General features: G+C 36.4%; 3 protein-coding genes across 3 annotated transcripts; all 3 read right to left on the bottom strand.

Annotated features, from left to right (window-relative positions):
• Positions 1 to 7,824: 7,824 nt before the first annotated feature.
• On the bottom strand, positions 7,825 to 8,370 carry LOC136027679 (transcription initiation factor IIB-like). The gene has a single exon (XM_065705125.1). It carries the CDS (start codon positions 8,368 to 8,370, stop codon positions 7,825 to 7,827), a length of 546 nt encoding a protein of 181 aa, XP_065561197.1.
• Positions 8,371 to 15,015: 6,645 nt separating this feature from the next.
• Positions 15,016 to 15,561, bottom strand: LOC136027678 (transcription initiation factor IIB-like). Its single transcript, XM_065705124.1, has one exon. It carries the CDS (start codon positions 15,559 to 15,561, stop codon positions 15,016 to 15,018), a length of 546 nt encoding a protein of 181 aa, XP_065561196.1.
• Positions 15,562 to 22,715: 7,154 nt separating this feature from the next.
• On the bottom strand, positions 22,716 to 23,261 carry LOC136027676 (transcription initiation factor IIB-like). The gene has a single exon (XM_065705123.1). It carries the CDS (start codon positions 23,259 to 23,261, stop codon positions 22,716 to 22,718), a length of 546 nt encoding a protein of 181 aa, XP_065561195.1.
• Between the last annotated feature and the right edge of the window lie 4,125 nt (positions 23,262 to 27,386).

Here is a 27,386-nt window from a genome sequence, read left to right as displayed (position 1 = left end):
AAGATAAAAATGGCCACCCTTAGCCTATTCAATTCGGGTATATTTTAAGCCATCTTTATAATTACCAAATTTAGAGTGTTTTTAGGCTGACTTCTAAGTTCAGAGATTTATTGACTACATTTGAATGTTTTCAGTTTTGGTTTAAGTAACTTACTAGATCTTTTAATATTCTACTTGATGGTTTTTTTGAGAAAATTTTGGTCTTTGACTGTCTGTATTTTATAAATTAAAAAGAATTTGCCATAAATACGATGCCTTTAATGACCTTTAACCTGATAATGAAGAAGAGAAAGTAGCAGCTGATGGTCCCTACTGTGATCACCTGCCATAAATACGATGCCTTTAATGACCTTTAACCTGTTAATGAAGAAGAGAAAGTAGCAGCTGATGGTCCCTACTGTGATCACCTGCTATGAAGTGATATCACCAAGGCCGTATCCAGGGGGGTAGAGATTTTACTTTTTCAGCGTATTATTCGTACTTTCTCCTTCGTAATTCGCTGGAAGGAAATGCTACGTCTTTGAGCTCCTTTTTAGAAGCTTTGATTGTACTTTGTCTGTCGTAGATGAAGGGATATTTGGGGCATCACTGATAATCGTTCTCCAGCGAGCGTTCCTGCCTAAATCTATGTCTAATTCGGGTTTTGCTTCATTAGTAAGCATAACTTTTTTAAATTAGGATGAAACAAAACTAATTATGTGACATGTTACAGGTAGATACTATTGAATATTTATTGTTTGAATATCTTATATTTACTGTATTAATCGTTTTGCAACGATCAAGAGTAATAAACATGTATGTTATTTGTAAATATGAATTATTCACAGATGGTAACACTGTATATATAAGAAAAAAAGGGCAAAAGATTGAGTTTTTAATGTTTTGATTAGTTTTAAGTTTCATAATCATCTAGTTTATTTTCAGTATTAGAAAAGGAACGGGAAATAGAAGAATAGGAAAGTGAGCTTTGAATATTGTAATAAGTTTTTAAATTTGATAATTTTGTAGTTAGTGCTTAGCTTTAAAAAAGCATGGTAAAGTACATTACGCCCAGGGCGCTCTAATACAAACAGAACACAAAAGGTAAAGAAAAATTGAGCTTCACAAATTATGGCTAGTCTTATAATGTGTATATAGTTTATATATAAACTATATATATAGTTCATAAATTATATATGTTTATATAATTATAATGTTTGTAATAAGCTTTTGAAACCGCTTGGGAAACGATATTACCCACAGAGTGTATTATTAAAGGTAAAAATGTAAACAATTAAATGTTTCTCGCGGATATAGCCCATTACATCCACTGGAACGGCATTATTGTCGCCTCTAGTGCTGTTGATAAATTATGTCGCTATAGTATCAATTGGGTAGGAGAGCTCTTGCCCCTTAAATTTCCCCCCCCCCCTAGGTTTTGAAAAATACTTAGGGGATATGAAAAGTACCATATTTGGTATTTTTACAGCAAAAACGGCAAATTTCCCCCCCTCCCTCTCCTTGATTTTTAAAACAAATTTTGCCCTCATATACATTTTTGTGAGTCGATGTCAATGGTAAGAGTGACCACAGCTGAGAAATGATTTCAAGAGTTCCTTTTTCTTTTAGAATTTATTGTACTTTTTTTGCTGCTGTTTTTTCTTTTAAGTGCCTTTTCTTTTTGTTCTCTTATCTTCGTTTTTATCGTTTTCTTGTGCTCTGTCATTCTACAGTTTTCATATTCGACGGGTTTCAAATAAATTATACGACTATAGTAAAATTAAAATATTAAAACATAAAAAATTTAAACGTTTTGATCTAAAAAATTAAGAAAAACTAGATTCCTGTGGTGGCGCAATGGGTTTGACCTTAGCTTGGTAATACGAGACCCAGAGATCGAATCATGCTGCAGCAATGCACTGCAGGGCTGAAGCAGGGACCTTAGTAGTCAAGAAGTGTCGTTAATCTGATTACTTAAGAAAAACTAGAAACTAATTTTTCTTGTTAGGTTGATAAATTGGAAGTTTTTAAGACTAAGAAATCAAGGTTAAAGCAGTCGGGCAGTAAGATTTATCTTTCGATGATTATGAAACGTCATGAACACGCCTTGCTTTTATTTTCAATTTTTTCTGTTAGTAAGAACAAACTTTTTGTGTGCTTTTTATGAAAGTTTCCATACATGTTAAAGCCATAAGAGACGTCATGTTTAAAATACTCACATCAACATATCTATTTCACTGACGTCATTTATAACATAAATACTAGCTATGTCAAGGAACAAACATCGGTCTATTTTACAAGAGCTATATGTTTTTAGCTTCAATGTAGCTAGTTTTTCACAAAATCCATTTTATGGTGTATCCATTACCAACCACTGAAGTTGATTTTTAACCACCTTCATGTCACGAAATGTACTTTTTTGACCCCGATGAAGCTGTTAAAGAACGCCTTGTACATCCAAGCCTTATTCAATCCCCATAAACATTTTATATTATGAAAAGAGAAATCACCAATGCAACAGCACAAACACATAAAAAAAAGGAGAAAAGGGAGACTGTTTTCCTAAATTAGTGATTAATATAGACCAGCACATGAATGAGGCCTTAACCCTACTCATCCATACTGTCACATAGGTCAAACAGCATACCCATACACAATCAACCATAAAGAATAAACCATGGACAAGCAGTCATGTCGTCAATAAGTATAAGTCGTCATTTACAAAACAAAAGAAACAATAAAGACAAATAATTCAGAGGCAACAACCCAGCACAAGGGCACATCAGGAGAATACACTTGCCTATAGGGTCCCCGGAGGCTGGGGACACTCAACCCCGTAGCCATAGCTATATTGCCTTTGGATTAATTTGAATAAAATGGTTGTCTAAAAATTTTGATCAAATCCACTGGGGAGAAAAGAGGTGGGGCTGGTTGCTCTCTGATCACTTTTGACTCTTAAAGAGGAACTAGAACTTTCAATTTCCAATCAAATGAGCCTCCTCCAAAGATTATACGGCCATCCTATTTATAAAAACCATATAGTCTTGGGGCATAACTTACAACCCTTCATCAGATAACAGATTAGACAACAAGTGCCAAAGATCAGATAACAATAAGTACGGTGTCGACACAACCTAAACAGCCCGAGTGGAAGCTTAGCAATTTATGCCCTGAGGTCGTATAAGTATTTTATGGAAGTTAAACTTTGAAGGAGGCCCGTTCCATTTGAAATTCAAAGTTTTAGTCCCCTTTTTAAGCGTCAAAAGGGATCGGAGGGCAACTAGCCTTCCCCAAGCCCTCTTTTCCCCAAGTGTATCCAATTGCAATTTTGTGATAGGTAAATTGTGAAAATAGTCCAAAGATCATATAACAATGCCTCAAGATTAACACAACTCTCCCCACCTCTTTAGAGTCCGGGGTTAAATTTATAGGCTCTACCCGGGGGGAATAAAATTTTATACAGAGGGGGGAGTGTTGCATAAATATTACCACTCACAGGAGGGCTCACACTCACATGCTGACTCACCCAACCTCACTCAGTCACTCACTCACTCATACTTGTAGTCGCGCTGAAGCTCACACCCAACTAGAAGAAGTGGTCGTAAAAACTTGGGGTTTTGGTCTAAACTTTTGAGGACGCTTATTTGATTGGAAATTGAGAAATCTTGTTCCTTTTAAAGAGTCAAATCTGACTGGAGGTCGATTAGCCCTCCTCCTTACGCGTCCCTTTCTCCTGATGCCTCTGATCAAAATTTTGATATAGCCATTTTGTTCAAAACAGTCCATATATTATGCTACAATGCCTACTGGGATGATATCACCCCAGAAACCAGGGACAAGGGTTGTAAGCTATGTCCCGAGGCATATAAGATTTTATGGAAGGGATAGTCGTTTAAATTTTGGAGGAGGCTCATTTCATTGAAAATTGAAAGTTGCAGTTCGCTTTCTCAGAGTCAACAGTGATTGGAGGGCAATTAGCCCTCCCTCTAAGCCCTCTTTTCCGTAAATGCATCTGATCGAAATTTTGAGATAAATATTTTGTACAAAATTGTTTAAATATCACATAACGATGCTTTCAGGGTCGGCACAACCCCTTAGAGCCCGGAGGTTCGGGTTATAGGTTAAGCCCCAAGACTATATGGTTTTATAGAATAGGTAGTTGTATAAAATTTTGAGGAGGCTCATTCGATTGGAACTTGAAAGTTGTAGTTAATTTTTAAGAGTCAAATGTGATCAGAGGAAAACCAGCCCTCCTTACTCCCTTTCCCCCAGATGGATTCAGTCGATTCAGAGATTCAGATGGATCCAGAAGCAAAATAATGATGGCTCCGGGGTTGACTCCCCCGGCCCATGGGACAAGGACTATAAGTTATGCTAGTTGTTCGTTGTTAACATATAAAGCTTTTATGGAAGGAGCTGATTTATAAAGTTCGGAGGAGGCTTATTTGATTGGAAATTGAAAGTTCTAGCTCTCTTTTTAAGAGTCAAAAATGATCAAGCTAACCATTCCCACTTCTCCCAAACGACCTTCTCTGCTCAAATGCATCCGATCAAAATTTCGAGATAGCCATTTTGTTGAAAATAGTCCAAAAGTCAATTAGCCATAACTCAGAGACTGAAAAACTCCAAACAGCCCTCGAACCAAGGTTACTTTCTTTATTCTCGTTATTTTCTAATACCTTCTTTACTTTGATACTTTGATTTACTGCTTTATGGGGTAAGGGATGTAAGCTATGCAAGTTGTTTATTGTTACTTTGATACTTGGTTTACTTTGATACTTTCTTTGCTTCGATACTTTGTTACTTTGATATTATTCGATACTTTGATATTATTCTTTTGATGCTAGTTTTGATGCTTTGCTAAATTGTTGATGTTGGAAAACAAATTGATTTAAAAATGGGAATATTGAAAAACTTGAAACTTTGGTAATAATGAACAAACAGAAATTAATTAAAAAAAAAAACTTTCTAAGAAATAAGTTTTTCAAACAAGAGTTTGGCTACTACCCCTCTTCCCTAACTTTAAAAATCCAAAGCCTTCTTCATCGTTGGCACTTTACTGAAAACGAATTATATCTATATATATAAAAATAAGTTGTCTGTCTGTGGATCAGGTGACGTCATGTTTCTGTGTTGACTGACGTCATGAAATTAGTTGTCGTCATTTTTGCTTTGACGGTGACGTCATTCAAGATATTTAAGACATATGTTCACGTAGAAATCTATTAATGTTTAAGTTTACAATGACTGATGAACTTACCATGGCAAAAGCCGATGAAGATGCTCAAAGAGTCTATGCCAAAAAACTTGCTGCTGATAGAGAAAGTCAGAAAAGAAAGCGTGCCGAGGAACTACCAGAGCAACGCGAAAGTAGACTTGCTGCTAAAAGAGAAAGTGAAAAAAGAAGGCGTGCCGAGGAATCAAAAGAACAGCAAGGAAACAGGCTTGAGGCTGATAGAGAAAGAAAGAACAGAAAGCGTGCCGAGGAATCAAAAGAACAGCAAGGAAACAGGCTTGAGGCTAATAGAGAAAGAAAGAACAGAAAGCGTGCCAAGGAACTACCAGAGCAACGCGGAAGCAGACTTGCTGCTAAAAGAGAAAGTGAAAAAAGAAGGCGTGCCGAGGAATTACAAGAACAGCAAGAAATCAGGCTTGCTGCTGATAGAGAAAGTAAGAAAAGAAAGCGTGCCGAGGAATCACAAGAACAGCAAGAAATCAGGCTTGCTGCTGATAGAGAAAGTAAGAAAAGAAAGCGTGACGAGGAATCAGAGCAACCTGAAAGTTATCGCCTGGCATTCAGGTACAACCCAGTCGATGATTATAGCTTGAGTAGATGTGTTCAAATCGGGACAATGTCTAAAATTTGTCCCTATTGCAAGGCCTTGAAATTCAATGGTGAAACAATGGGAATGTGTTGCGCCTCAGGAAAAGTTAAACTTCCTCTATTGGCTGCACCACCAGAGCCATTGAAGACTTTCCTTACTGGAACTACGTCAGAATCTAAGCGTTTTTTGTCAAAAATCAGAAAATACAACTCATGTTTCCAAATGACGTCGTTTGGAGCCCAAATTGAAAATCCAGATCAATTTATGTCTACTTTCAAAGTAAAAGGGCAAATTTATCATAGAGCAGGGTCCCTTCTACCATTCTCAGGCGAGAATCATAAATTTTTACGATTGTACTTCATCAGTGATAGAAATTCTGAATTGAATGCACGTTGCGAAATTTCTCCCAACGTTGAAAGGACAATCGTTTCCCAATTGCAACATCTTTTCCACGAAAATAATAATTTAGTGCGTCTGTTCAAAACAGCCATCAATTTGATGCCTACTGATACGCATAAAATTGTTATTTCCGCTGACAAAACGCCTCCTGGCCAACATGTGCGTAGATACAATGCTCCAACTATCGACGAAGTGGCAATCGTTATGGTCGGTGATCAGTTTTTACCTCGAGATATTATTCTTCATAAGCGAAACGCTCAGTTGTTAAGAATTGCTGAAACTCATCGATGCTACGATGCCCTACAATATCCTATCATTTTTTGGGATGGAGCCGACGGCTATCACTTTAATATTAAATTGATGAATCCAGCCACTAACAAAGAAATGAATAAGAAATGCAGTGCAATGCATTATTATTCCTATAGATTAATGATTCGGCAGGATGAAGAAAATTATATTTTAAAATGCCGTGAATTGTTTCACCAATTCGTCGTTGATATGTATGCTAAAATTGAATCAGAACGTTTGCTATATATCCGCCTGAATCAGACCAAGCTCCGCTCTGAACAATACATTCATTTGCGAAATGCAGTTATAAATGACGGTAATACCACAAACGTTGGAAGATTAACAATTTTACCTTCGTCATATGCTGGCAGTCCCCGTCATATGCATGAATATGCTCAAGATGCTATTGCGTATGTTCGTCTCTATGGTCGTCCAGATTTATTTATTACATTTACATGTAATCAATCTTGGGACGAGATACTGCAGCTTTTACTTCAAGGACAATCGGCGGTTCATAGGCATGACATTACGGCCCGTGTCTTCCGGCAAAAGTTGAAATCACTGATAAACTACATTGTAAAACTTGAAGTGTTTGGGTCAGTGCGATGCTGGATGTACTCAGTGGAATGGCAAAAACGAGGTTTGCCACACGCACATATACTAATCTGGCTACATAAAAAAATTACTTCGAACGAAATTGATGATGTGATTTCCGCTGAAATACCTGATAAAAATGTCGATAAGGGGTTACATGATATTATTGTAAAAAATATGATACATGGACCTTGCGGTGCACTGAACGAAAATTCACCATGCATGGCCAAAGGAAGGTGCACAAAGCAATATCCTCGACTTTTAGTATCAAACACAATTACTGGCAATGATGGCTACCCACAATATAGAAGAAGATCTACTTAAGATGGCGGTAAAACAGCAATAATAAAGAAGCGTAACGGTACCACCATCGAAGTAGATAACCAGTGGGTTGTTCCATATTCCCCATTATTATCAAAAACATTTAATGCACACATAAACGTTGAATACTGTAACTCCGTAAAGGCAATCAAATACATATGTAAATACGTCAACAAAGGCAGTGACGTGGCAGTTTTTGGCTTGCAGCAAACAGGTGCTGAGCTGATAGCAACGTAGGATGGTGCAAAAGACATTTCGCAGCAAATTCTGAGCTTTGATTCTCAACTTAGATATATTTTCTAACGCGTTTAATCCAGACAGTTGAATGGGAAAAAGATGCATTTTCAGATGTGATATTTTGCTTTGTAAGAAACAGCATTTTGAACTGAATTCTAAGATTGAGACTGTTACAAATTTATTAAATTTCGTGAGGTAGAAACTCCCTGTTTTCGAGTATCAACTCGAAAACCTTACCAATTTCTTTTTGACGAGCCTTGGAAACAGCACAAACTTCTCTAAATTTTCTTGGCATGGAATCTTGTCGACAAATGAGATATAAACAAGCTGAGCCAATAGAATCTTTAGTCATCCCTTTCAAGTATTCTTTATCATGAATCGTGTTAAAATGTTGAATAGCTTTATCGACTACTGCCTTCGTTAAATTAAGTTTTTCAGCCATTTCTTTAATGTTTCTTGCAGCCATTTTCAAAGTTTGATTAAAAATTCTCTTTTGGTTCCTGGACTCGTCGCTTGGCACATTTGGCGGCATATCATCTGGCTTATCACCTTCAGGGTGAACAATTTTACTGTTTTCGACAGGACGCGAAGTCTTAGTGTAGTTCCATTCTACACTAACATCAAGACATCTATCAACACAGACCAATCCACATTCCGGACAAATGATATCCCCTGCGTGAGAATCTTCAATTAAACATGCTTCAGGGTGATAACGACAGGATGCCATTTCTATAGGTGTACTGGTTTTAATGATCAAAGCAACGTTTTGAAACAGCTCAGTTGAAAAACACATTTGTATGAAATTTAATATTTATATATTTTAAGTTCTATCGAAGTATTTTCTGATTAAAGGTTGTAGTACTTATTTTTGCAGCTATAAAAGAATAATTAAACTTACTTTTTATGCAGTTTAATCACAATTAATAAGTGAAGCAGTAAATAAGTGAATAAGTGATTTCCTTCAAAGTAAATGACATCACAAGTCACTACAGTACAGATCACTCATTGCATAGTTATAATAGATGTATACCTTTAATAACAAAGAAGTCCTCGCTGTCAAGCACTTATTACAACAAGAAAAATATGAAGAAAAGAACTCAAGAAAATGTGGAATCATTGTCAACTCCAGTGTGAAAGCCGCTTTTTAGTCACATTTTTACATAGTTCACGTTCTCTTGGAGAACGTATGAAATATCCAGACAGGGATAGTCCTTACAGTAGCCCTTTGTATGGAGAGATAGATGAGTCTTTGCATATTTTTTAGGGGAGCGTAGGGAGTTGTGCTTGGAAATATTTGGTTGGGAAGTCGGGGGGAGGGATTGGATTTGGAAATTTCTCGAAGTAGGTATTACTTAGGTATAAATAATATTGGAAAGTTCGTCCGGGTCGGTTTGAGGTATTGGGCTGATTTTCTTAATTAATTAGTTTTAGTGTCTTTTCATTTTGTGTTTTGCTGCTGTATTTTTTCGCTTGTTTTGTGTCTGTAACCATGGCCCGATTCGTCTTTCGTGTGATTAAATCTATCGATCTATCTGTCATACAATATTTCAGATAGTAATGGAAACATAAAATAATGCTAATATAACGAAAGTATAACAGTTCAAAATAGGGATGAAACCTTTTAATCGACAATGAACAGATATAAAAATTTTTATTGGATATTTCGAGCATATATATAGTGTTCATCATCAGCAGTAAAACCAAAAAGGCCGTAGAATAAATAGTTGAAATTATTTAAAAAAATTTTAGCATAAAGAGCGAAGTATTTATCTCCTCCTAAATACCTCGCTCTTTATGCTAGAGTATTCTTAGAACCCCTCATATGCGTTTTAAGTTTTAATGCTTCTCCTTACTTTCAATTGAAAAAACTTTTTCATGTTTACATTTTCATTGTTTTTTTTTATAGTAATGCTAGAAAGTCCTGCGCCCTTTTCATTGAATTTTTCTTCCCCCATGAAATATTCCTCCAAGGAAAGATCCTCCCATATAGCCCCCTCCCCTGAGCCCCACACCCAAACCAAAAAAATCCCCCTGATAACGTCGGTACACTTCCCAGTAACCCTTACTGTAAGTAAACATTGGTCAAAGTTTGTAACTTGCAGCCCCTCCCCCAGGGACTGTGGGGGGTAAATCATCCCCAAAGACATAGTTATTATGGTTTTCGACTATGCGGAACAAAATGGCTATCTTAAAATTTTGATCCGTTGACCTTGGGGAAAAAATGAGCGTGGGAGGGGGCCTAGGTGCCCTCCAATTTTTTTGGTCACTTAAAAAGGGTACTATAACTTTTCATTTCCGTTAGAATGAGCCCTTTTGCAACACTCTAGGACCACTTGGTCGATACGATGACCCCTGGGAAAAAAAAAATAAATAAATAAACACGCACCCGTGATTTGTCTTCTGGCAAAAAATACGAAATTCCACATTTTTGTAGATTGGACCTTGAAATTTTTTCTATAGGGTTCTCTGATACGCTGAATGCGATGGTGTAATTTTCGTTAAGATCCTATGACTTTTAGGGGGTGTTACCCCCTATTTTCCAAAATAAGGCAAATTTTCTCAGGCTCGTAACTTTTGATGACAAAGACTAAATTTGATGAAACTTATATATTTAAAATCAGCATAAAAGTCCGATTCTTTTGATATGTCTCTTAGCATCCGTTTTTTAGAGTTTCGTTTACTATTGAGCCGGGTCGCTCCTTACTACAGTTCGTTACCACGAACTGTTTGATGACTACTTGAGATTGCGACTACTTACAACTACAAGTACTTGCGACTGCGAGAGCGAACTTAGAGCTTCGACTGCAGGGACTCACGACTATGATTGCTACTACTTTTGACTGTGACTACTATTACTAATGCTACGATTGCGATTTTGACTGCGAAAACTAATGTAACTTCTACTACTACAACTAGAACTATTGAACTTTAATCAAAATGTTTAACTTCAGCCTGCTTGTAAAACTTGGGTACTGGATTCCGATTGTCAAAAAGGCTTATATGCCTTTAAGTTCTCAAGCATGGCTGAGATTATGAAAAGACATTACATGCATCCTGACCCGAAATCAAAGATTTCGATGAAATCGTACAATATCAGGCTGGAAGATACATAAGCAGTAATGAAGCTGTTTGGCGAATTCTTTCATTTCCGATACATGAACGTAGTCCAGCTGTTGTTCACTTAGCGGTACATTTACAGAATGGTCAACGTGTTTATTTCACGGAAACCAACGTGCAACAAAGAGTCCTGAATCCACCGGATACAACATTAACAGCTTTTTTTTCGCTTTGCAAAAATGATTCTTTTGCAAAAAAACTGCTATATACTGAAATGCCTTCGTATTACACGTGGAATACTAAAAATAAAGTATTTGAACGTCGAAAACAGGGTAAGCCAGTCGACGGCCAACCTACCATCTTCAAAGATACCACGATAGGAAGACTCTACACCGTTCACCCCAATCAACATGAATGCTTCTTTCTACGCCTGCTTTTGGTGAATGTACCCGGTCCGACATCCTTTGAGTATTTGAGGACTGTAAATGGTACTATACATGACACTTAACGTAGTGCATGCCAAGCTCTGAATTTATTGGAGAATGACCAACACTGGGATAACTGCATCAATGACGCGTGCGAAACGTCAACCCCAAGTCAAATTCGTGCATTGTTTGGCATCATTCTAACAACTTACTCTCCATCAGCTCCTACAGAGTTATGGGAAAAATATAAGTCAAAAATGTCCGAAGATATACTCCATCGAAAACAGTTAGAGACGTCAGATATGACTTTTGATTTTACATCAGAAATTTATAACTACACTTTAGTTGTTATAGAAGATTTGTGCGTAAGTATGGCAAATAAACCTCTTCAGGATTTGGGAATGCCTTCACCTAACCGTATCGCTGCTGTTTCGACATGTGTAGAATTGGATCGTGAACAAAGTTACAGTACGAGTGATCTATTGTCGTATGTACAAAATAACATTTCCAAGTTAACGTCGGAACAAAAAGACATTTATGATACGATAATGCATTGTGTCGATAACAACGTTGGAGAAATTTTCTTTTTGGATGCGCCAGGAGGTACTGGTAAAACTTTTGTGATAAAACTGATTCTGGCATCAATTCGATCAAAAAATGATATAGCGTTGGCAATTGCGTCGTTCGGAATAGCCGCAACATTGCTGCCTGGTGGAAGAACTGCTCATTCCGCTTTGAAATTGCCTCTGAACTTGCATTCTACAGAAACTCCTACGTGCAATATTTCCAAATCATCTGGGATGGGTAAAGTATTGCAGCAATGCAAACTTATTATTTGGGATGAGTGCACAATGGCACACAAAAAATCGCTCGAGGCTCTGGATCAATGCTTGAAAGATTTGCGAGGGAAGTCGAAACCCTTTGGCAGCACATTAATATATCTTGCGGGAGATTTCAGGCAAACATTACCTATAATATCTAGATCAACTCCTGCAGACGAAATGAATGCTTGCCTGAAAAATTCTAATTTATGGGCACACGTAAAAACATTAAAATTAACTACAAATATGCGTGTCCGATTGCAAAACGATGACTCTGGTCAAACATTTTCAGATCAATTGCTGGCAATGGGAAACGGAAAGCTCCCAGTAGACTCAATTTCAGGACGTATACAACTACCTGCTGATTTCTGTAATTTAGTGACGTCCAAAAATGAATTGATTGAAAAAGTATTTCCGAATATTCTAAAAAATTATAAAAATAATAAATGGCTAAGTGAAAGAGCGATTCTCGCACCCAAAAATATAGACGTCCACGAAATCAACAATATTGTTTTGACCAAGATTCGAGACCAGGCAGTCCTTTACAAGTCAGTCGACACAGTTTTGGAACCAAATGAAGCGGTTAATTATCCATCTGAATTTTTAAATTCCATAGATCTTTCAGGGTTTCCACCACACGTGCTACAACTAAAAATAGGCGTACCAATAATACTTTTAAGAAATATAAACCCACCAAAGCTTTGCAATGGCACTCGACTTGCCGTAAAAAAACAATGGAAAACCTAATAGAGGCCACAATCTTGACAGGGCCTTTTGAGGGTGAGGCTGTTCTTATTCCTCGCATTCCCATGATTCCAACGGATCTGCCTTTTCAATTTAAAAGATTGCAATTCCCAATTCGATTAGCATTTGCAACCACCATCAACAAAGCTCAAGGGCAATCACTAGAAAAATGCGGTATAGATCTTAATACAGATTGCTTTACCAATGTACAATTGTATGTTGCATCTTTGAGGGTTGGTAAACCTGACAATCTATTTATACGCACAGACAATGGGACAGCGAAGACTGTTGTATATTCACAAGTTTTACGTAGTTAATTTGTATTGTATCTATCTATCTATCTATCTATATAAAAACGAGTTGTGTGTATGCATGTTTGTTTGTTTGTAAAAAGAGCGTTTGCATATGACGTCATTATTAGTACATACGGCTTTGTATATGGACAGACAATGGGAAAGCCAAGAATGTTGTATATTCGCAATTTTTACGTAGTTTGAAACACATATATAAATCTATCTATATTCACAGGTGGGACACAGGGACACAACTACAATGGCGCGTAACTAATATGGCGCGTAACGACTTACGCGCGCGGGGGGCTTGGGGGGGGGGCGAAACGCCCCACCAACTAGGTGTTGGGGTGGCGCGAAGCGCCACCCCAACAGCTAGTTACCAATATTTTCTTTTGTACGTATATTACAACATTGAAAATAAGACTAAAAATTTCAGTGAAATAAAATCTTGAACTGATGAGCTTTCAGCAATGAATGTCAGTGTATACCAAATACTGAGCTTAATTTAACTAGTTGTTTCGAAAACTGTGCAAGACACATATAGTTTTCAGTTGAAAATAAATTTAGACAATTAGAAAAGAATGAAGTTCGGAAATCTCAAATTGAGGGCTATAGGCTAGGGTTGTTCTTTACTAGGTTTCCTAAAAGGTTGCGATGTCTTAATATTCTTTCTGTCACTGAACTTAATCCCAATTTCCCTCCTAACATTGAAATTTTTTCTTTCAAGTGTCCGTGAAGTTTGGATCTTCATGAAACTTACCTATAGAGTTGGTCTCAAAGAATAGTTAATAATTCAAAATATCTCCTAATTATTTAGTAAGGGTGTCCGAAAATTCCGCTTCATAGTTGACTTGTTGTGTACTATGATGCTGTATTAATATTTTGTGTTTACAACTGGGACATTCCAACTTTTCGTTAACTTCCACCAGCTTATTAAATTTTCATGTACCAACATTTCATTTTCTTTTTTCATATTAACTGTTATGCTGCGTAAACAAAACAATATATAAAATAGAAGAATTTTTTATACCTTCCAGCTACCACTTCGGACATATTTCTACATATTGTGCCATTACCCCATATTTTAAATTTAATTCCACTGTTTTCATCATTTTACAAAAAAAAAAAAAAAACAACCATAGACCCTTGTGAAAAAAAATCAGCTGAAGAGTGAGCCGCGGCTCACTTAAATAACTAATTTATTCACACAATCAACAGAATAAAGATAAAGTTAAAGAACAAGACGAAGAATAAGAAGAGGGATAAAATAAAATTGGAACTAAATCCCTCCTCTTCATTTAGGATCCCGCTCTTTATTTAGTATGCTAGCAGTAAAAATCTTAATATGTGCAACAGCTCTCGGCTGTCCCGTTCCTAAACAGTGTATCGGTTTTTACAGGAAAGCCTTGACCAGTTTCTAAAGAACATTGTTTTTTCTGTATTTACACTATTCCTAAAATGTGGTTTAGTAGTTTTCATGCATATACATTGTTTTTCAACACAAGAAAAATTATAGAAAACTTTCACCTCCTCATTTTCTTCATAGTCTGCTTGCATTCAGAAAGTCAATAAATTAGCATATGAACTACTTAGCAATGTTTGAATTTAAGTCACGAAACTTGCTAAAACTTGCTAAAACTGCAAAAAAGAAACGCTTTCAAAACGTCTTTACAAAAAGTATAGCAAATATAAACTCTGATGGTAGTGATAGCTTAGATGATGAGCGTGGTAAAGATGCAAGCTTATGGATTAGTCCTTTGGTGGTGGTCCGTCAGATACACTGTTTTGAATGGAAACAGTCATGTTGATTAAGATAAAAAGCAAACAGGTGCTGAGCTGATAGCAACGTAGGATGGTGCAAAAGACATTTCGCAGCAAATTCTGAGCTTTGATTCTCAACTTAGATATATATTCTAACGCGTTTAATCCAGACAGTTGAATGGGAAAAAGATGCATTTTCAGATGTGATATTTTGCTTTGTAAGAAACAGCATTTTGAACTGAATTCTAAGATTGAGACTGTTACAAATTTATTAAATTTCGTGAGGTAGAAACTCCCTGTTTTCGAGTATCAACTTGAAAACCTTACCAATTTCTTTTTGACGAGCCTTGGAAACAGCACAAACTTCTCTAAATTTTCTTGGCATGGAATCTTGTCGACAAATGAGATATAAACAAGCTGAGCCAATAGAATCTTTAGTCATCCCTTTCAAGTATTCTTTATCATGAATCGTGTTAAAATGTTGAATAGCTTTATCGACTACTGCCTTCGTTAAATTAAGTTTTTCAGCCATTTCTTTAATGTTTCTTGCAGCCATTTTCAAAGTTTGATTAAAAATTCTCTTTTGGTTCCTGGACTCGTCGCTTGGCACATTTGGCGGCATATCATCTGGCTTATCACCTTCAGGGTGAACAATTTTACTGTTTTCGACAGGACGCGAAGTCTTAGTGTAGTTCCATTCTACACTAACATCAAGACATCTATCAACACAGACCAATCCACATTCCGGACAAATGATATCCCCTGCGTGAGAATCTTCAATTAAACATGCTTCAGGGTGATAACGACAGGATGCCATTTCTATAGGTGTACTGGTTTTAATGATCAAAGCAACGTTTTGAAACAGCTCAGTTGAAAAACACATTTGTATGAAATTTAATATTTATATATTTTAAGTTCTATCGAAGTATTTTCTGATTAAAGGTTGTAGTACTTATTTTTGCAGCTATAAAAGAATAATTAAACTTACTTTTTATGCAGTTTAATCACAATTAATAAGTGAAGCAGTAAATAAGTGAATAAGTGATTTCCTTCAAAGTAAATGACATCACAAGTCACTACAGTACAGATCACTCATTGCATAGTTATAATAGATGTATACCTTTAATAACAAAGAAGTCCTCGCTGTCAAGCACTTATTACAACAAGAAAAATATGAAGAAAAGAACTCAAGAAAATGTGGAATCATTGTCAACTCCAGTGTGAAAGCCGCTTTTTAGTCACATTTTTACATAGTTCACGTTCTCTTGGAGAACGTATGAAATATCCAGACAGGGATAGTCCTTACAGTAGCCCTTTGTATGGAGAGATAGATGAGTCTTTGCATATTTTTTAGGGGAGCGTAGGGAGTTGTGCTTGGAAATATTTGGTTGGGAAGTCGGGGGGAGGGATTGGATTTGGAAATTTCTCGAAGTAGGTATTACTTAGGTATAAATAATATTGGAAAGTTCGTCCGGGTCGGTTTGAGGTATTGGGCTGATTTTCTTAATTAATTAGTTTTAGTGTCTTTTCATTTTGTGTTTTGCTGCTGTATTTTTTCGCTTGTTTTGTGTCTGTAACCATGGCCCGATTCGTCTTTCGTGTGATTAAATCTATCGATCTATCTGTCATACAATATTTCAGATAGTAATGGAAACATAAAATAATGCTAATATAACGAAAGTATAACAGTTCAAAATAGGGATGAAACCTTTTAATCGACAATGAACAGATATAAAAATTTTTATTGGATATTTCGAGCATATATATAGTGTTCATCATCAGCAGTAAAACCAAAAAGGCCGTAGAATAAATAGTTGAAATTATTTAAAAAAAATTTTAGCATAAAGAGCGAAGTATTTATCTCCTCCTAAATACCTCGCTCTTTATGCTAGAGTATTCTTAGAACCCCTCATATGCGTTTTAAGTTTTAATGCTTCTCCTTACTTTCAATTGAAAAAACTTTTTCATGTTTACATTTTCATTGTTTTTTTTTATAGTAATGCTAGAAAGTCCTGCGCCCTTTTCATTGAATTTTTCTTCCCCCATGAAATATTCCTCCAAGGAAAGATCCTCCCATATAGCCCCCTCCCCTGAACCCCACACCCAAACCAAAAAATCCCCCTGATAACGTCGGTACACTTCCCAGTAACCCTTACTGTAAGTAAACATTGGTCAAAGTTTGTAACTTGCAGCCCCTCCCCCAGGGACTGTGGGGGGTAAATCATCCCCAAAGACATAGTTATTATGGTTTTCGACTATGCGGAACAAAATGGCTATCTTAAAATTTTGATCCGTTGACCTTGGAGAAAAAATGAGCGTGGGAGGGGGCCTAGGTGCCCTCCAATTTTTTTGGTCACTTAAAAAGGGTACTAGAACTTTTCATTTCCGTTAGAATGAGCCCTTTTGCAACACTCTAGAACCACTTGGTCGATACGATGACCCCTGGGGAAAAAAAAATAAATAAATAAACACGCACCCGTGATTTGTCTTCTGGCAAAAAATACGAAATTCCACATTTTTGTAGATTGGACCTTGAAATTTTTCTATAGGGTTCTCTGATACGCTGAATGCGATGGTGTGATTTTCGTTAAGATCCTATTAATTTTAGAGGGTGTTACCCCCTATTTTCCAAAATAAGGCAAATTTTCTCAGGCTCGTAACTTTTGATGACAAAGACTAAATTTGATGAAACTTATATATTTAAAATCAGCATAAAAGTCCGATTCTTTTGATATGTCTCTTAGCATCCGTTTTTTAGAGTTTCGTTTACTATTGAGCCGGGTCGCTCCTTACTACAGTTCGTTACCACGAACTGTTTGATGACTACTTGAGATTGCGACTACTTACAACTACAAGTACTTGCGACTGCGAGAGCGAACTTAGAGCTTCGACTGCAGGGACTCACGACTATCATTGCTACTACTTTTGACTGTGACTACTATTACTAATGCTACGATTGCGATTTTGACTGCGAAAACTAATGTAACTTCTACTACTACAACTAGAACTATTTAACTTTAATCATAATGTTTAACTTCAGCCTGCTTGTAAAACTTGGGTACTGGATTCCGATTGTCAAAAAGGCTTATATGCCTTTAAGCTCTCAAGCATGGCTGAGATTATGAAAAGACATTACATGCATCCTGACCCGAAATCAAAGATTTCGATGAAATCGTACAATATCAGGCTGGAAGATACATAAGCAGTAATGAAGCTGTTTGGCGAATTCTTTCATTTCCGATACATGAACGTAGTCCAGCTGTTGTTCACTTAGCGGTACATTTACAGAATGGTCAACGTGTTTATTTCACGGAAACCAACGTGCAACAAAGAGTCCTGAATCCACTGGATACAACATTAACAGCTTTTTTTTCGCTTTGCAAAAATGATTCTTTTGCAAAAAAACTGCTATATACTGAAATGCCTTCGTATTACACGTGGAATACTAAAAATAAAGTATTTGAACGTCGAAAACAGGGTAAGCCAGTCGACGGCCAACCTACCATCTTCAAAGATACCACGATAGGAAGACTCTACACCGTTCACCCCAATCAACATGAATGCTTCTTTCTACGCCTGCTTTTGGTGAATGTACCCGGTCCGACATCCTTTGAGTATTTGAGGACTGTAAATGGTACTATACATGACACTTAACGTAGTGCATGCCAAGCTCTGAATTTATTGGAGAATGACCAACACTGGGATAACTGCATCAATGACGCGTGCGAAACGTCAACCCCAAGTCAAATTCGTGCATTGTTTGGCATCATTCTAACAACTTACTCTCCATCAGCTCCTACAGAGTTATGGGAAAAATATAAGTCAAAAATGTCCGAAGATATACTCCATCGAAAACAGTTAGAGACGTCAGATATGACTTTTGATTTTACATCAGAAATTTATAACTACACTTTAGTTGTTATAGAAGATTTGTGCGTAAGTATGGCAAATAAACCTCTTCAGGATTTGGGAATGCCTTCACCTAACCGTATCGCTGCTGTTTCGACATGTGTAGAATTGGATCGTGAACAAAGTTACAGTACGAGTGATCTATTGTCGTATGTACAAAATAACATTTCCAAGTTAACGTCGGAACAAAAAGACATTTATGATACGATAATGCATTGTGTCGATAACAACGTTGGAGAAATTTTCTTTTTGGATGCGCCAGGAGGTACTGGTAAAACTTTTGTGATAAAACTGATTCTGGCATCAATTCGATCAAAAAATGATATAGCGTTGGCAATTGCGTCGTTCGGAATAGCCGCAACATTGCTGCCTGGTGGAAGAACTGCTCATTCCGCTTTGAAATTGCCTCTGAACTTGCATTCTACAGAAACTCCCACGTGCAATATTTCCAAATCATCTGGGATGGGTAAAGTATTGCAGCAATGCAAACTTATTATTTGGGATGAGTGCACAATGGCACACAAAAAATCGCTCGAGGCTCTGGATCAATGCTTGAAAGATTTGCGAGGGAAGTCGAAACCCTTTGGCAGCACATTAATATTGCTTGCGGGAGATTTCAGGCAAACATTACCTATAATACCTAGATCAACTCCTGCAGACGAAATGAATGCTTGCCTGAAAAATTCTAATTTATGGGCACACGTAAAAACATTAAAATTAACTACAAATATGCGTGTCCGATTGCAAAACGATGACTCTGGTCAAACATTTTCAGATCATTTGCTGGCAATGGGAAACGGAAAGCTCCCAGTAGACTCAATTTCAGGACGTATACAACTACCTGCTGATTTCTATAATTTAGTGACGTCCAAAAATGAATTGATTGAAAAAGTATTTCCGAATATTCTAAAAAATTATAAAAATAATAAATGGCTAAGTGAAAGAGCGATTCTCGCACCCAAAAATATAGAAGTCCACGAAATCAACAATATTGTTTTGACCAAGATTCGAGACCAGGCAGTCCTTTACAAGTCAGTCGACACAGTTTTGGAACCAAATGAAGCGGTTAATTATCCATCTGAATTTTTAAATTCCATAGATCTTTCAGGGTTTCCACCACACGTGCTACAACTAAAAATAGGCGTACCAATAATACTTTTAAGAAATATAAACCCACCAAAGCTTTGCAATGGCACTCGACTTGCCGTAAAAAAACAATGGAAAACCTAATAGAGGCCACAATCTTGACAGGGCCTTTTGAGGGTGAGGCTGTTCTTATTCCTCGCATTCCCATGATTCCAACGGATCTGCCTTTTCAATTTAAAAGATTGCAATTCCCAATTCGATTAGCATTTGCAATCACCATTAACAAAGCTCAAGGTCAATCATTAGAAAAATGTGGTATAGATCTTAATACTGATTGTTTTTCCCATGGATAATTGTACTTGCATGTTCGAGGGTCGGTAAACTTGACAATCTATTTATATGCAGCGACAATTGGACAGCGAAGAATGTTGTATATTCGCAAGTTTTACGCAGTTAATCTGTATTTTGGAACCAAATGAAGCGGTTAATTATCCATCTGAATTTTTAAATTCCATAGGTCCTTCAGGGTTTCCACCACACGTGCTACAACTAAAAATAGGCGTACCAATAATACTTTTAAGAAATATCAACCCACCAAAGCTTTGCAATGGCACGCGACTTGCCGTAAAAAAAAAAACAATGGAAAACCTAATAGAGGCCACAATCTTGACAGGGTCTTATGAGGGTGAGGCTGTTCTTATTCCTCGCATTCCCATGATTCCAACGGATCTGCTTTTTCAATTTAAAAGATTGCAATTCCCAATTCGATTAGCATTTGCAACCACCATCAACAAAGCTCAAGGGCAATCACTAGAAAAATGCGGTATAGATCTTAATACAGATTGCTTTACCAATGTACAATTGTATGTTGCATCTTTGAGGGTTGGTAAACCTGACAATCTATTTATACGCACAGACAATGGGACAGCGAAGACTGTTGTATATTCACAAGTTTTACGTAGTTAATTTGTATTGTATCTATCTATCTATCTATCTATATAAAAACGAGTTGTGTGTATGCATGTTTGTTTGTTTGTAAAAAGAGCGTTTGCATATGACGTCATTATTAGTACATACGGCTTTGTATATGGACAGACAATGGGAAAGCCAAGAATGTTGTATATTCGCAATTTTTACGTAGTTTGAAACACATATATAAATCTATCTATATTCACAGGTGGGACACAGGGACACAACTACAATGGCGCGTAACTAATATGGCGCGTAACGACTTACGCGCGCGGGGGGCTTGGGGGGGGGGCGCGAAGCGCCCCACCAACTAGGTGTTGGGGTGGCGCGAAGCGCCACCCCAACAGCTAGTTACCAATATTTTCTTTTGTACGTATATTACAACATTGAAAATAAGACTAAAAATTTCAGTGAAATAAAATCTTGAACTGATGAGCTTTCAGCAATGAATGTCAGTGTATACCAAATACTGAGCTTAATTTAACTAGTTGTTTCGAAAACTGTGCAAGACACATATAGTTTTCAGTTGAAAATAAATTTAGACAATTAGAAAAGAATGAAGTTTGGAAATCTCAAATTGAGGGCTATAGGCTAGGGTTGTTCTTTACTAGGTTTCCTAAAAGGTTGCGATGTCTTAATATTCTTTCTGTCACTGAACTTAATCCCAATTTCCCTCCTAACATTGAAATTTTTTCTTTCAAGTGTCCGTGAAGTTTGGATCTTCATGAAACTTACCTATAGAGTTGGTCTCAAAGAATAGTTAATAATTCAAAATATCTCCTAATTATTTAGTAAGGGTGTCCGAAAATTCCGCTTCATAGTTGACTTGTTGTGTACTATGATGCTGTATTAATATTTTGTGTTTACAACTGGGACATTCCAACTTTTCGTTAACTTCCACCAGCTTATTAAATTTTCATGTACCAACATTTCATTTTCTTTTTTCATATTAACTGTTATGCTGCGTAAACAAAACAATATATAAAATAGAAGAATTTTTTATACCTTCCAGCTACCACTTCGGACATATTTCTACATATTGTGCCATTACCCCATATTTTAAATTTAATTCCACTGTTTTCATCATTTTACAAAAAAAAAAAAAAAACAACCATAGACCCTTGTGAAAAAAAATCAGCTGAAGAGTGAGCCGCGGCTCACTTAAATAACTAATTTATTCACACAATCAACAGAATAAAGATAAAGTTAAAGAACAAGACGAAGAATAAGAAGAGGGATAAAATAAAATTGGAACTAAATCCCTCCTCTTCATTTAGGATCCCGCTCTTTATTTAGTATGCTAGCAGTAAAAATCTTAATATGTGCAACAGCTGTCGGCTGTCCCGTTCCTAAACAGTGTATCGGTTTTTACAGGAAAGCCTTGACCAGTTTCTAAAGAACATTGTTTTTTCTGTATTTACACTATTCCTAAAATGTGGTTTAGTAGTTTTCATGCATATACATTGTTTTTCAACACAAGAAAAATTATAGAAAACTTTCACCTCCTCATTTTCTTCATAGTCTGCTTGCATTCAGAAAGTCAATAAATTAGCATATGAACTACTTAGCAATGTTTGAATTTAAGTCACGAAACTTGCTAAAACTTGCTAAAACTGCAAAAAAGAAACGCTTTCAAAACGTCTTTACAAAAAGTATAGCAAATATAAACTCTGATGGTAGTGATAGCTTAGGTGATGAGCGTGGTAAAGATGCAAGCTTATGGATTAGTCCTTTGGTGGTGGTCCGTCAGATACACTGTTTTGAATGGAAACAGTCATGTTGATTAAGATAAAAAGCAAACAGGTGCTGAGCTGATAGCAACGTAGGATGGTGCAAAAGACATTTCGCAGCAAATTCTGAGCTTTGATTCTCAACTTAGATATATATTCTAACGCGTTTAATCCAGACAGTTGAATGGGAAAAAGATGCATCTTCAGATGTGATATTTTGCTTTGTAAGAAACAGCATTTTGAACTGAATTCTAAGATTGAGACTGTTACAAATTTATTAAATTTCGTGAGGTAGAAACTCCCTGTTTTCGAGTATCAACTTGAAAACCTTACCAATTTCTTTTTGACGAGCCTTGGAAACAGCACAAACTTCTCTAAATTTTCTTGGCATGGACTCTTGTCGACAAATGAGATATAAACAAGCTGAGCCAATAGAATCTTTAGTCATCCCTTTCAAGTATTCTTTATCATGAATCGTGTTAAATATTTGAATAGCTTTATCGACTACTGCCTTCGTTAAATTAAGTTTTTCAGCCATTTCTTTAATGTTTCTTGCAGCCATTTTCAAAGTTTGATTAAAAATTCTCTTTTGGTTCCTGGACTCGTCGCTTGGCACATTTGGCGGCATATCATCTGGCTTATCACCTTCAGGGTGAACAATTTTACTGTTTTCGACAGGACGCGAAGTCTTAGTGTAGTTCCATTCTACACTAACATCAAGACATCTATCAACACAGACCAATCCACATTCCGGACAAATGATATCCCCTGCGTGAGAATCTTCAATTAAACATGCTTCAGGGTGATAATAACAGGATGCCATTTCTATAGGTGTACTGGTTTTAATGATCAAAGCAACGTTTTGAAACAGCTCAGTTGAAAAACACATTTGTATGAAATTTAATATTTATATATTTTAAGTTCTATCGAAGTATTTTCTGATTAAAGGTTGTAGTACTTATTTTTGCAGCTATAAAAGAATAATTAAACTTACTTTTTATGCAGTTTAATCACAATTAATAAGTGAAGCAGTAAATAAGTGAATAAGTGATTTACTTCAAAGTAAATGACATCACAAGTCACTACATTACAGATCACTCATTGCATAGTTATAATAGATGTATACCTTTAATCACAAAGAAGTCCTCGCTGTCAAGCACTTATTACAACAAGAAAAATATGAAGAAAAGAACTCAAGGAAATATGGAATCATTGTCAACTCCAGTGTGAAAGCCGCTTTTTAGTCACATTTTTACATAGTTCACGTTCTCTTGGAGAACGTATGAAATATCCAGACAGGGATAGTCCTTACAGTAGCCCTTTGTATGGAGAGATAGATGAGTCTTTGCATATTTTTTAGGGGAGCGTAGGGAGTTGTGCTTGGAAATATTTGGTTGGGAAGTCGGGTGGAGGGATTGGATTTGGAAATTTCTCGAAGTAGGTATTACTTAGGTATAAATAATATTGGAAAGTTCGTCCGGGTCGGTTTGAGGTATTGGCCTGATTTTCTTAATTAATTAGTTTTAGTGTCTTTTCATATTGTGTTTTGCTGCTGTATTTTTTCGCTTGTTTTGTGTCTGTAACCATGGCCCGATTCGTCTTTCGTGTGATTAAATCTATCGATCTATCTGTCATACAATATTTCAGATAGTAATGGAAACATAAAATAATGCTAACATAACGAAAGTATAACAGTTCAAAATAGGGATGAAACCTTTAATCGACAATGAACAGATATAAAAAATTTTATTGGATATTTCGAGCATATATATAGTGTTCATCATCAGCAGTAAAACCAAAAAGGCCGTAGAATAAATAGTTGAAATTATTTAAAAAAATTTTAGCATAAAGAGCGAAGTATTTATCTCCTCCTAAATACCTCGCTCTTTATGCTAGAGTATTCTTAGAACCCCTCATATGCGTTTTAAGTTTTAATGCTTCTCCTTACTTTCAATTGAAAAAACTTTTTCATGTTTACATTTTCATTGTTTTTTTTTTATAGTAATGCTAGAAAGTCCTGCGCCCTTTTCATTGAATTTTTCTTCCCCCATGAAATATTCCTCCAAGGAAAGATCCTCCCATATAGCCCCCTCCCCTGAACCCCACACCCAAACCAAAAAAATCCCCCTGATAACGTCGGTACACTTCCCAGTAACCATTACTGTAAGTAAACATTGGTCAAAGTTTGTAACTTGCAGCCCCTCCCCCAGGGACTGTGGGGGGTAAGTCATCCCCAAAGACATAGTTATTATGGTTTTCGACTATGCGGAACAAAATGGCTATCTTAAAATTTTGATCCGTTGACTTTGGGAAAAAATGAGCGTGGGAGGGGGCCTAGGTGCCCTCCAATTTTTTTGGTCACTTAAAAAGGGCACTAGAACTTTTCATTTCCGTTAGAATGAGCCCTTTTGCAACACTCTAGAACCACTTGGTCGATACGATGACCCCTGGGAAAAAAAAAAAAAAAATAAACACGCACCCGTGATTTGTCTTCTGGCAAAAAATACGAAATTCCACATTTTTGTAGATTGGACCTTGAAATTTTTTCTATAGGGTTCTCTGATACGCTGAATGCGATGGTGTAATTTTCGTTAAGATCCTATGACTTTTAGGGGGTGTTACCCCCTATTTTCCAAAATAAGGCAAATTTTCTCAGGCTCGTAACTTTTGATGACAAAGACTAAATTTGATGAAACTTATATATTTAAAATCAGCATAAAAGTCCGATTCTTTTGATATGTCTCTTAGCATCCGTTTTTTAGAGTTTCGTTTACTATTGAGCCGGGTCGCTCCTTACTACAGTTCGTTACCACGAACTGTTTGATGACTACTTGAGATTGCGACTACTTACAACTACAAGTACTTGCGACTGCGAGAGCGAACTTAGAGCTTCGACTGCAGGGACTCACGACTATGATTGCTACTACTTTTGACTGTGACTACTATTACTAATGCTACGATTGCGATTTTGACTGCGAAAACTAATGTAACTTCTACTACTACAACTAGAACTATTTAACTTTAATCATAATGTTTAACTTCAGCCTGCTTGTAAAACTTGGGTACTGGATTCCGATTGTCAAAAAGGCTTATATGCCTTTAAGCTCTCAAGCATGGCTAAGATTATGAAAAGACATTACATGCATCCTGACTCTTAAAAGCCCCTCTCTGCAGTATGTCATGGATAGCTAAGGGCTTTAAGTTGAAAGATTCTGAGAATGTTAAAGTTGAATCTGGATTTACAGTCCTATGTTCATTGAATCTCGAAATAAATCTTTGCTAATTTTAACTTGTCAAATAATTTGCTAATTTTTAGCCTGTCTGTCCTTGCCTGCATCAAATCTTTATAAAAACACGGAAGAAGCAGAAAAGCACCGTGTTTAAAGGAAGATATTCCTAATTTAAACTGAAGAGAACACGGCCACTTTGTCGTGAGTAAAAATGAACTAAACTTGCACAGCTACGCCTATCTTGAACTCAAATCATAAAATTTGCATATGCTACTGCCCATTGGTTTTATTCTGATTGTGCAAGCAATCTGCACCAGTTAAATACAAAAGCTTTGTAGGAATTCATGATTTATCTGCTTGTGCTTCCTATCTCAATCTGATCACTCAGAACTTCGGCCTTAGGCCTAGTCAAAACAGCAATTTGTTGATGCTTTCCATAGTATGCTGCTAAATAAGAGCAAGAGAATGAGGGTGAAACTTCAATTTTAATGCATTACAACAGTTTAATGATGAACAGGACTGTAACGACACTACTTTAACAGTAATTCATGTTATACTGACAGTGACAATTTATCTAAAATAGATTCGCCAATTGCTAAAGACTGGAAGTCATTCCATCGTATATTTAAGATGTAGCATCTGGTATCTGATAAAGAAAAGTTGGTCAGTGCTTGTAACAAGCTAAAACCAACGAAGCTGAAACTAGTGAGCTGCTGATGAGGTAAGGGTGTAAGATGTAAGCTGAACAAATCCGTCATAATTATCTACAATGTGAAAAAATACACTATCTTGGTTTTGTTTCGCTAGCAGCCTTAATGGCTTCAAGATAAAGCTAAAAAGACGTCAGAATGATGGCACTGTAAAGTTTGCTCTGTCATCATAAGAGGTCGTTCCAAACTACTTACATGAACCTTTTTTTAAGTTGCAGAATGTCACCCCCGTTCAGGTCTTTTTTCTAAACCTTTGACGGGTGACTATCTAAGGCCACGCCTTTATTTGGCATCTACTAATAAATTGGGTTGGAAAATTAAGTATATTGCCCCTTTCTATTGCCCCGTTTTTTGGATTTTTGTCATCTCGGGTACTCCTAGAGGTACCCTAATAGGGAACGAACTTAGCCCATAATAACCGAAGAGTTAAAAATACGTTCTGGCGAAAAACAAAAACTGTCAAGTGAGGAAGAATTGTTATTTGAAACTCATTCAGGAATGGTACTATTATATCAATTAACCTTAATAATAAAATTTCGGTGCAAAAATGAAATTTAGGAGAATTTTAAAAAATAGGTTGAGACCTTATAAAAACGACGTTGGACCAAAATAAAACAGCAGTATTGGAATTAACATAGCCGAAAAACACCATTTAAAAAATTGCTGTCCTAAATCTTGAAAAGCAAGGAAAATGACTTTTTTGTATTGAAAGCAATGATCTGTCTCCTTTTTTTGTTATTCTTACATTTTTTTTCTGTTGCCCTAGTGGACTGCTAAAACATAATCAGGAGATATTTAAGGTCTCATTTGGCACAAAATTGCTATATCTAGTGCCTTTTGTAAGTGTTAAAAACGTACTATCAAAATAAAACGTACTTTTTGATTAAAATTGAATGTTCATATGCAAGATGTATTACACCTGGGGTATGATGCAACATTTGAATGATTTTGCTACCTGTTTCCCCTGAAGCTCATTCTATGCTAGATATGGCTAGATATTAGAAAACC

The sequence above is a fragment of the Artemia franciscana genome, chromosome 5 (genome assembly GCF_032884065.1).
Source record: "Artemia franciscana chromosome 5, ASM3288406v1, whole genome shotgun sequence".
NCBI classification, from domain to species: domain Eukaryota; kingdom Metazoa; phylum Arthropoda; class Branchiopoda; order Anostraca; family Artemiidae; genus Artemia; species Artemia franciscana.
The sequence above is the reverse complement of the archived record's forward strand: the minus strand, read 5'-3'. Positions and strand labels throughout refer to the sequence as shown.

What these genes read in the sequence shown, in the direction of transcription:
- LOC136027679 (XM_065705125.1), bottom strand. Translation starts at nt 8,370, where the DNA reads ATGGCATCCTGTCGTTATCACCCTGAAGCATGTTTAATTGAAGATTCT.
- LOC136027678 (XM_065705124.1), bottom strand. Translation starts at nt 15,561, where the DNA reads ATGGCATCCTGTCGTTATCACCCTGAAGCATGTTTAATTGAAGATTCT.
- LOC136027676 (XM_065705123.1), bottom strand. Translation starts at nt 23,261, where the DNA reads ATGGCATCCTGTTATTATCACCCTGAAGCATGTTTAATTGAAGATTCT.